General features: G+C 40.7%; 1 protein-coding gene across 1 annotated transcript; it reads right to left on the reverse strand.

The window, feature by feature from the left end:
• Positions 1-7,764: 7,764 nt before the first annotated feature.
• On the reverse strand, positions 7,765-9,517 carry 4933412E24Rik (RIKEN cDNA 4933412E24 gene). The gene has a single exon (NM_027668.1). It carries the CDS (start codon positions 9,486-9,488, stop codon positions 7,947-7,949), a length of 1,542 nt encoding a protein of 513 aa, NP_081944.1. The 5' UTR covers positions 9,489-9,517; the 3' UTR covers positions 7,765-7,946.
• Positions 9,518-11,824: the final 2,307 nt, after the last annotated feature.

An 11,824-nucleotide genomic window follows, 5' to 3' on the forward strand; every position in this document is an offset into this window, starting at 1 on the left:
TGCTTTAAATAAATCTTTTGAAATTTTAGTGGGTTGTTCATTTCATAGAAACAGACACTTGCCCTTGAGATGGTGAGAAAAATGGCACACCACTACTCTTCAATCTCTGCTTCTGCACTCTTGTTACACATGAGTAAAACCAGACCAGTCAGTGACATGTCATCCTAACCGATTTTAATTAGTTTTCCACAAAATAAGCCACATGAAAGATCACTGGGAAAGAATGTACTCAGTGGCAATTTGTAAGCACTGTTGAATTTGGGGTTCCTAGGGTTTCTATAGCAAATAAAGATGGATTGCAACAGCTTTGCTGAAAACATTCACATTTTTCTTATACTTATTAAAAATCTCTTTAAGTCACCTGGAAGGTAGCAAGCTGCTGCCTGTGAATGAGTAGAGGATAAGTAACTTCTTGGAGCACTAGAGATTGACTCCAGAGCTTTGCACTCTGTAGGCAGAGTCTTCTACCATTGAGCTATATCCCCAATCCAATTTTGTTTTTTCAAAATCATAGTTTAGCAACAAAATTGCAAGTGTAAGTTTCTTTTCTTTGTATGTCTTTTCATTTGGAAAAATATTAAATGTGTGTGTGTGTGTGTGTGTTTAACAAACATTACAGAGTCATCTCTGCCATATCATATTGTAAGTGATATGTAAACAATGGTAAAAGTTATGGTCTCTATTTGAGAACATACAATTCAACTTTATAGTCATTATAAAATTGTTTAAAGATTATTATTATATTTTTTAGGTTCCTACTTACAGGAATATGTTATAGCATCTTTTAAAGATGAAGACTTCAATTATTCCTCTCTCTCTTTCTCTCTGTATATCTATCTCTTTCTATATATGATGTTCTATCATGGGTTGGGGCCTCATTATACAATTATTGAAATATAGTAAATTCACACCTGGCTTTTATTTTTTACAACCGTTAACTGTTATTGTTATTCATTAGAATACTTACCTTGCTTATCATTTACAACTCTATGATTCAATAAACTTCATTTTAGTTTTAATTCCAGCTATTTGTGTACAAATTAAAATAAAATCCATATATCTTAGAGGCATATGCCATCTTAGACAGTAAAAGATGTCTAAAGTAAAAGACTAAGTTTTTTTTTTTAAGTGTAGTGAAAAAGAACTGGGGTTGATTAATGATGTCTGTGAAGCACAGGGGCCAAGACATAGGTAGCACGCATACTATGTATCTGTGATCTCTTCTGTTCATCCTAAGACCCAAACTTTACTCAAGAGGAAGGATTTCAGGAAACCTTACATTTACAGTTAGCATAGATAAGAACAAATGAGAATAAAGTCATGTCACCATGATGCTCTTGGGTGAGATAAGTGATGATACACAGAGAAAAATCTGTGTCATTATTTGTATGCCTTACTGTTATTCCAGATGCTTAGTAACTCTCACAGACACTGAATATGCAAATGAGCTCAGGTTGTATAATTTCTCTTTGTGGATCATCTAATAACAAGTTCCTACAATTTTCTGAGCCCTCTTAAGAGATGAGGTAAAATCCAAACCACTTTGCCTTCCTAATCCCACACAGGAAGATTAGTTATAGAAATAGGACTTGATGTTACTGCCTCCTGTGTTGTACAGAATAGATTTTGGAATGACTTCATTTCCAGTCCCTGATGAGTATTTCCTGTGTGATTCTGGGTATCAACACGTGATTCTATGCCTTAATTTTCTCATCTACAGATTGAGGAGGTTTAAACACATGTATTTTTAGCATAAATATTCTGGGTTTAGTTCAAGACTGTTCTCAGGTTGTGACTTTTTCCACAGGGGGATTGGATGACTTTTTGACAGTAGGACCCTTGTCTTTTGTGCCTTCATAACTCCAGGTGCAGCAGGCTTCTTGATTCCATGACAGAAAAACTTTTACTGAAAAGAATCTGGTTGAACATTGTGTCTAGTAATTGTCAGATGAGCATTAATACCAGGCCAGAAGTTGATAGAAGCTGTTGAATCATCTGCTCAAAACATCACTTAAAATCGGATACTTGGGCATTGATTGGTGTGACTGTAAGTGTTGTCAAGTTATGAAAAGTTAGAATCCCCTGGAAAATGGGCCTCTGGGCATGTTTGTAGGGAATCATCTTGATTACATTTATTGATGTGGGAGAAGCTGTTCACTGTAGGTGATGTAGAAATGTAGATTGGAGAAAATTGAGCTTAGCACTAGCATGCATTCATTGGCTGCTGTCTTTTTCTGGATCGGACATAATCTGACCAGCTGCTTCACTCTCCTGGTGCCCCGAGTTCTCTGTGACTTGAACTGTGAGTTTCAATAAATTCCTTATCTTGCTTTTGTTAAAGCATTTTATCACAGCAACAGGAAAAGCACTAAGACAATTGATCATGAGTTATTGCTGTTTTTTGTTTGTTTGCTTGTTTTTCACTTAGAGGAAGGAAGTCTTTGCTTTGAATGAGAAATCTTAGTGAGTGTGCTTGTTTGTTTTTATGTTGCTGAGTACTTTCTGCTCAGTCAGTCACAGCAGTGGTGTCAGCAAAGTGGCTTGGGGTGGGGGGAGGATCAGGGAAAAGGTATATTTCTTTTCCTATTTCTGCCTCACTTTAAGCAAATTCCAGGCAAATATGAGTTCAGAGCTGTAAGAAATGTGTTTGTTCTGATATGTTCTGACATGTTCTGACATGTTCTGACATGTTCTGACATGTTCTGACATGTACACACAGTGAACTATACATAAGTCTTCATAACCTCCCATCAGGACTCTCTGGCCCATTCCTTTCTTCCTGCACATGCAGTGTTGCACCGAGCTACTAGTAACTGAAGTCCTGACGATTCTTGGTCTGTGGCAATGGAATATTCGGTTTAAATTCCAGCTCCACACATCTACTAATCAGAGTCAGATTTGACTGCTGTGAGATGGGATCTGAGAACTTGTCTTTTTATGAGACTCCTTCAGGTAATTCTGATAGCTAGTAAGACTTAGATCCACTGATTCGGAAGGGGACCTTGTTTAACCTTATCAAGGCAGCTAGGCTTTCTGTAACACTGTCTCTACCTCAGTTCCCCTTTCCACCTGTGTCTAGTTCATTCGCTTGTGACCTTCCTACTTTCGTGCCCTCATAGGGGCAAACCTGATGGGCTCTGTGTAGCATTATGGTTTCTTATACCCATGTTTTAGCGTGTGTCTGTAACTTCCCATACCAGATGTCTGTTGAGTGAACTAACTTCCCTCAAGGGCCAGTTCAATCTGCATCTCTCTATCTCTGGGTTTTGTGGTAACTACCCATCTGCCTCCAGAATTGACTGATCCTTCTTTGCAGTCTTACAATACAGGGAACATTTTGTTACTATTATAGCTACAGCGACATATTTTCTACTCTCAGTTTTGGCACAAACAGCCAAATAGTGGGATATGGTATTTTAAATAGAACAGAGAATTTGAAATTATTTTTATGCGTAATCTCTGAAGTTTTCAACAAAGATAAAAATAATACTTATTTTATCAAGAAAAACAGAAGTGAGTTATAATATTAAAAACCCTCCCAAAACCTTCTCAGGACGACAACAACAACAACAACAACACCTTCCCATTCCATCTCCCTAGACTAATTCTAATTTTTGGAGACAATAATTAAGATTAAAAAAACAACAATTCTGCAGAATCAAAGAGGCCATTTCTATTTTCCTTGTCAGACACCTCAGGATCTCTGTTTTACCCTATAAGAGGTACATACATGTTTGATTGCTTCTGTTGTGTTTCTCCAGAGATAATCACAATTTTCAGATGCACATTTAACCATGCACAGAGTCAGATAATTCCTGTATACACATTATACCTGGCTTTTATAACTAATTCACCTTGCAGATTTACTCCATAGACATAAATAAGGAGATTTCTCATTATTTTGGGTGGTCGTCTGCTTCATCAATATTAACTGGGCTAGCATTTACTTAGCTGATGGAAATTTAGCAGGCTGCTTATTTTTGCTACTATAAGTAGCTCCTCAGTGAATATTCATTTTTTTTTTTTAGGGTAAAGGGATAGCTAAGGCTGACTTATTAAAATTTGAATTGTTGGTGTGTACATTTATATATTTAATGGACATTGTCAAACAGTTCTTTCTAAAAGCCTATCTCAATAATGCTCCCAATACAGATATACCTGGTGACCCAAAGTGCTACTAAGGTGTTTTAATGTTTGCCATGCTGCTATTTGAGAAGCAGTATCTGGAACCTGAAGAGGCCACCTCCTGTAGCCAGGCATGAATGCCAGTGGAGTGATAGGGGCAACAACCCATCCACAAAACTTTCAACCCCAAATCTATCCTGTCTACAAGAAATGTAGGGATGGAGGATAGAGCTGAGCCTGACGGCCAAGCAACAAACAGTCCAACTAGAGACCCATCGCATGGGCAAGTACCAATCCCTTACACTATTAATGATACTCTGTTATGCTTTCAGACAGAAGTCTAGCAAGCCTGTCCCTTGAGAGGCTCCACCCAGCAGCTGATAAAGATGCAGAGTCCCACAGGCAAACATTGGATGGAGTTCGGGGATTCCTAAGGAAGAGTTTGGGGAAGGATTGAGGGCCCTGAAGAGGCTACGAACACCACAGAAAGACCAACAGAAGCAATTAACCTGAACCCTTGGTGCTTTCAGAGACTGGACCACCAACCAAAGTACATACACAGGCTGGAACTAGCCCCCCACCCCATATATGTAGCATATGTGCAACTTGGTCTTTATGTGGGACCCAGACAACTGAAATGGGGACTATCTTAAAAGTTGTTGCTTGTCTTTGGGATATATTCTTGTAGCTGGGATTTCTTGTCCAGCCTCAGTGGGAGAGGATGTGCCTAGCCAAGCAGAGACTTGATGTTAAATGGTAGAGGGATATCTAGGGGAAGCCGCCACTCTCTCAGAGAAGAAGATGGGGGTATGGGAGAAGAATTGTGGGAGACTGTGACCAGGAAGGGGGCAGTGATCAGGATGTAAAGTGAATAAATAAAAAAATTATTAAAAAGGAAGCAGTATCTCTTGATAGTTTTTATCTGCATATCTCATTATAACAAGACTGAACCTCTGTTCATGCCATTATGGCTAATTATGTTTCCTGTTAATTTCCTCTTCATGATGTATTGAAAAAACTAATCAAATTTGTACAGTTTTCTGTTATAATCTCTGGAATTTATTACATTTAGAAAGATGTTTAGTATGCAAAACAAATTTCAGAAGATACTCTTCAAAATTTAAAAGTTGTGTTATCTGGTTAAAATTGCTGATTTTATTTTAATCATTGCTTCTGGATATTGGAGGTCTAGAGCAATGGAATGGGAGGCTTCTCATTGGCCTGGGAAGGGTTTTTAATTGTTATGTCAATATTTTCCTCCACATAGCAGGGTTTTATTCTGGCTTGACTATTCTATTTACTCTTGATATTTTCCTCAGTCGAAGTAGCTTTAAATACTTTCCAAATCTATTATATTCTTCTTGATATGTCTCTCAGTAGTGATTTTTTTCCATGTTGACAATAGAACCTAGGACATTATACATCCTAAACAAGTGCTCTACCACTAAGCAACATCTCTGGTTGTGTGTGTGTGTGTGTGTGTGTGTGTGTGTGTGTGTGTGTGTGTGTGTATGTGTATGTATGTGTATATATGTATGTATGTATGTATGTATGTATGTATGTATGTGTGTGTGTGTGTGTGTTTCTGGCTCACTGTAAGAATTTTACAATGACCTCTCATTTATGATTATTTTCTTAAGAATTCTCTTCTGAGAGCTAAGAGTGATGATTCTCTCTCTCTCTCTCTTTTTTTTAATGAACACAGGGTACTAACAAATATCTCCTTTGCTCTGAGCATATACTATTGTTTAATGATGTTTATGTTTGATTACAATTCTCACTTCCCATTGCACATTTCATAAGTATGCTCTCCTTGTGCTATCTCCATTTAGGTGATTTTTGTTTGTTCTTCTTTATGAAGTACGTGTGATATTTTGGCAACTTTTCTTGGTAATTTTTTTGAGACAGGGTCTCATTATATAACTCTGGCTGTCCTGGAAATCACTATGTAGGCTATGTTGGCCTTGCATTCATAGAGTTCTGCCTGCCTCTGCCTCCCAAGTGCTGGGATTAAAGGCATGTACCATTATGCTTGGCTTCCTTGATATTTTTAATTAAAGTTTTTCAGAGAATAATATTGTATTCATGAGAAGGAGAGAGAGAGGGGAAGAGGGGGAGGAAGAGGGAGAGAGAGGAAAGCATTTTCTTACAAGAGTAGAAATATGTAAGTTTTCACGATTCTTTGTCCTGTACACACATAGGGTTTCTGGTCTGGATTCTCTCAGCTCAGAGGGTGTCAACCAGTGGGACAGCTTCTAACTGGCTGCCTGGGTATCTCTCTTCCGGCTACTTGTGATGTTGCAGAAGGTCCAGAGATGCTCTCTTAGCTAATTTTGGACTATTCCAATAGTTAAAGGGGGTGGGGGTGCTATTTCTACCTCCAGGGTATAAAATCTATCTTCAAAGTTCTGCTCTACTGTCTTTAGACTTACAACCATAGGTGGTCCTTTATATTTTCCTGAAATATGACTTTAAACCTTAGGCAATTCTTCTTCACACAGAAATTCTAGTTATTATTCCCCTTTTATAGAAGAAGAATGAAAGCCTAAAGGAAATGAAACTGAGTCATGCAAGGGCCCTTCATTAGAAAGCACTGAAACAGATTTAAAGATGGTGTTGGGGATGTAGCACAGGGCTCTGCCCACAACGCCACATAGCTTACAGTTATTTTTACACTATGAGTTGCAGTTGGTTCTCTGGTATTGGTGTGAATCTCTCCTCTCCATGAGATGATACATCTTCAAAGTAAATAAAACACCCTTTCTATTTCTAGATTCAGAAGAGCACTCTATGTTTGATCAATATAGTCTAAGTGTCTGGGGTGAGATGGGGGAAGGGTGTGGAAGGGATGGAATCACTTTATAGGAGACCCAAGTAAAAAAGACTGTGGGAAAAGTGACTTCCATCAAGTCATTTCTTTGTTTTGCTTCTGTTTGCAAACAACTGTATGGTCTGCTTTTAGCTTGGGGCTGTGGCTTTGTATCTGTTTTCTGCTTGTCATATCTGGAGAGTTTATCACAGAGATCTTTTACATTAAGGTTTTGTTGAGATAGATGTTCAACAGACCCCACTGACTTCTTTCAGAAGTTCTGACTGTGTCACTGTAGTGCTAGTCAGGCACTAAGAATTCATCTGGTAAGCCTTGGAATGTACTAATGCTACTACATAAGACAGGTTTCTCCTTGGTATTTGAACAAAGGCTTGTGGGAGAATCCAGACCTTTTTTAATCAGAGAAGCTTGCATAAGAACAGGAGAGGTTTCAGCTGACTTAATTCTTTGCCTAAAATATTAACACACAAGCACCTATATTTATATTTTCCCATCAGTAGTGCTAGCCTTGTCAAAAAGAGCAATTCCCTCTAAGCCATTTAAAATCAGAGATTATAGTTTATGTTTATCTGGGGAACCGCTATGATCTCCTTGATGTAGGATCATTCTCAAGGAGACAAACAAACAACAGGCCAACAAATCAGAACTTGAAGCCACAATAAAAACTAATAGCTTGAAAAACTTAGAGAGGCTTGGGAAAAAAAATACCCTTGACTCCTTTAACACATTGTGTTTCTTCAGGTTCCATCCCAGGCCTTGTTGGTACGTAGACCAGTTTTAAGAAGGCAGAAACAAGCCAGCGTTCTTTAGAATTATCTTTATTTACTTTCTATCACAAACTTTTATTTTCCTTCCTAGGAAGTATTTGAGTTCGAAACGACTGTTAACTCGGAAAGGGGCAGGGGGCAAAGAAAGCAGCAGCAAGAGGCAGGGAGAATCTGGAGGAGGAGTCGGAACCACAGCAGCTGCTTGTCTTGTGGACACGTTGGGTTTAACTTAAATGGGTCTGGAACTTCTCACTGACAGCCTGCAGGGCTGACAATTGTTTCCTGAGGTCCTCTATTTCCTTCTGTAACTCTGGACAACGGGGACAGCCTTGTGTTCCAGGTAGTTGTAGTATCTCTGAATCGGGGGCTGGGAGACCCACAGGTTCTTCCTGGTCACCAGAGAGTACAGATTTCTTGGACATGATGCCTCTCTGGTTCAGGGCTGAGGACTGAGAGTTTCCTGCATCCTGGAGGCTCCGGGCGTTTATATCCCCGCTGTTGAATTCTTGATGCACACTCTGGCAAGGCGGCTCTGCCCTGTGTGTTGGAAACTGAACCTGTGAGCTGGGGTCTCTGGTTGAGTCAGTGTCTTCTTTTGCTACCAACTGCAACTCCTTTGTCTTCTTTGCCCCAGATCTCTTCCCAGTGTATAAGTTCTTGCACTGTTTGGGTCTTAAAGGCAGCAGTGAACATTTATTGGACCTCCCAGGCAGGCCAACACCAGAGATTGGGGGGAAGGTGGCTGGTTCTGCAGGAGCTGACTTCAGTCTCTGGCCCCATTGATGGAAAGCTCTCCCCAGGGTAACTGCTGAGGCATCCCACAGGGGTTTTTTCTTCTGGGCCATCTTCTTTCTAGGACTGGCCTTGGGCAGGGCACCTATGCCAGCAGCAGCCTCTGGGTAGCTGGACTTGCTTCCTCCCTTACCCCATAAGGTGCCTTGCTTTTTCTTAGAGGAAAAGGGTTCCGGCTCTTTCGAGGCCTGTCTTTCCACGCCAGAGGTAAGTCCCCGGGTAGTAGAGACCAGCAGGGAGGAGGGCATCCGCATGAAACTGTCCCTGGTCTGGACATTTGAGTGTCTAGCTAGGTCTCCAGTTTCTGCTGGGCCACTGTTCTTAGCCTGGTTCCCATGGTTCCCATCTTTAAGGCAAATGGTCACTCTCATCATCTGTACTTCATTTAATTCGTCTAATGGTTCAGGTTCGGAAGTGGGGTGGTGGACATTCTCGCCGATCACCATTCTACTAGTGGTACTCTTCCTCGGGGTGACCCAAGATCTGCTTTGCTCCAGTCCCTTGGGGAAGAAAGTGCCAGCAGAGGCTGCAAACTTTGCCTCCTCGGAAGCTTGCGGAGCTCTCCTGATGGAGCCTGCCTCTGTCTCAGCACAAACGCTCTCTGGGGATGGGTGTTCTCTGGCTCCCTTTGTCTCTAGATTGGTCACCTGCTGACCAGTGGCTGTAGTCTCTACACTGGGTTGGGAGAGGAAGTCCAAACCAACTACCTTTTCATCCATTGGGGAACCTACCCTCTCTTCCTCGGGCACCAGGGAATCTGGACAGTATTCTCCGGCCCAAAGCACCACGGATGGGTTCTCTGACGCTTCCAGCTGGGACACCAACGTGAGCTTGCTGCCTTTGGGACTTGAGAGGCTGCTTTCACCCTCGTTGCTCTTGGCAGGCCTTAAGACAAGGCTCAAGCCCGTGTTGAGGTCTCCACTCTCCTCATAAAAATCATCGCCTGGAACAGACTGCTCCTCAGAAGAGCCCATGTTGCCAGTCCCGGAAGCGGAAGTAAAATTCCAGGAAGACCGTTGCTCTGCTCACGTAAGGTGCAAGTCTCAAGGTGCAGGAAATCCTCAAGGTGCAAGTTCCACTCTCTGTCCTATCACCAGGGGTTTCTACTACGACTCTGGTTTTCTCCTAAAGTTTTAATTGCATCACACACACACACACACTACTGAGCTTTAGTAGCCTAATTTTATCACATTTGTATGAACAGGATTTATGGCTTTTTCCCCCCTCTTACAATTAATGTGATAAATTTGTGTGTGTGTGTGTGTGTGTGTGTGTGTTTGCTAAAATATTTCATAGGGATTATATAGAGTAGGATTCTCACAGAGAAAAAACATTTTCAAACATTTAATAAAAAACAATTTTTTGACATAAGGTTGCCCTCAAGCTTGCTTTATATTGTGAATATGATCTTGCATTCCAGATTGTTCTACCTCCATCTCTTAGTTGCTACTAGGATTACAGATACGTGCTACTGTGTCACATTTACGTGGTGCTGAAGATGGATCCAGGACTATGTATGTTCAGCAAGCATTCTACCAAATGGGCTATATCCTCGGTCCTAAGAGAGACATCTTCAGTAGTCCTTTTTAAAATTAATTAATTAATTTTTAAAATTAATTAATTAATTTTTAGTATTAATTTTAGACCTCTCTCATTGCTATCCCCTCCCCCCTCAACCAGTCACCCCTTCCCACAATCCTTCCCCCACCCCTCCCTTCTCCTCTGAAAGGGTGGAGGTACCCCTGGGTATTCTCCTACTCTAGCACTTCCAGTCTCTGTGAGGCTAGGCGCTTCCTCTCTCACTGAGGCCAGACAAGAGTAAAGTGCTTCAAGAAGAGTTCATTGTCCTTTTCTGCTTCCTTAGAGTGGAGTGGAGCCAGGATCCTCACATTGTTCATAGTCTCCATTAATAGGACTATCCAAAGAGAAGTCTCATGGTCGGTCCTATTGCTACAAGTTTAACATAATCACTTGCTATTGTTATTGGACTGTAGTTCCACTGTTTTCATGTTTCCACCACTATGGCTTTTCCTTTACTTCCTTGTTAAAGCACAAACCAAGTAACATTCATCTTCTTAAATCTTTTCAAGTTCATTTAGAATGGGCTTAAAATCACTTATACAGCTTACAGGCAGGCCATTCACCAGCTAGATTCTTGTTACCTCGTGGTCAGCCGACTTCCCCAGGTCACTTTTTCTCAGCCACACTCGTCTTACTTTTAGACAGGTCAAGTTGATTCTCATGAAGACCCTTTGACTTGTCCTTTGTTGTCTATCCATGTTCTTTCAGAGGTGTTCACAGAAGAATGAAAATAGACCCATATTTGTCACCCTGTACAAAGCTCAAGTCCAAGTCCAAGTGGATCAAGGATCTCAGCATAAAACCTGATAAACTGAATCTAAAAGAAAAGAAAGTGGGGAAAGAGCCTTGAACTCATTGGCATAGGGGGAAATTTCCTAAACAGAACTCCAATGGCTCTTGCTCTAAGATCAACAATTGGTAGATGTGACCTCATGAAAACTGAAAAACTTCTGTAAGGCAAAGGAAAGAGTCAATAAGTCAAATCAGCAACCTACAGACTGGGAAAAAAAATCCCCATTAACCCCATATCTGATGGAGGGCTAATATCCCAAATATATAAAGAACTTAAGAAGTTAATCACCAAAAAACCAAACAACCCAATCAAAAAAAAATGGGGTATAGAACTAAACAGAGAATTCACAACTGAGGAATCTCTAATGACTGAGAAGCACGTAAAGAAATGTTCAAAGTCCTTAGTGGTCAGAGAAATGCAAGGCAAAATGACTCTGAGATTCCATCTTATACCAATCAGGATGGCTAAGATCAAAACCTCAGGTGACAACATATGTTGGAGAGGATGTGGAGAAAGAGGAACACTTCTCCATTGCTAGTGGGATTGCAAACTGGTACAACCACTCTGGAAACCAATCTGGAGGTTCCTCAGAAAATTGGAAATAGATCTACCTGAAGACCCAGCTATACCACTCTTGGGAATATACCCAAAAGATGCCCCATCATGCCACAGGGGTATATATTCCACTATGTTCATAGTGGCCTTATTTGTTATAGCCAGAAGCTGGAAACAACCTAGATGTCCCATGACAGAAGAATGGATACAGAAAATGTAGTGCATTTACACAATGGAACTCAGCTATTAAGAATGAGGACATCCTGAGTTTTGTAGGCAAATGGATGGAACTAGAAACTGTGTGAGGTAACTCAGACCCAAAAAGACATACATGGGAAGACAGAATCTTAATTGAGGAATTGGTTCCATCAGTTCAGTCCA

This window comes from Mus musculus, chromosome 15, assembly GCF_000001635.26.
Source record: "Mus musculus strain C57BL/6J chromosome 15, GRCm38.p6 C57BL/6J".
NCBI classification, from domain to species: Eukaryota; Metazoa; Chordata; class Mammalia; order Rodentia; family Muridae; genus Mus; species Mus musculus.

What these genes read in the sequence shown, in the direction of transcription:
- 4933412E24Rik (NM_027668.1), bottom strand. Translation starts at nt 9,488, where the DNA reads ATGGGCTCTTCTGAGGAGCAGTCTGTTCCAGGCGATGATTTTTATGAG.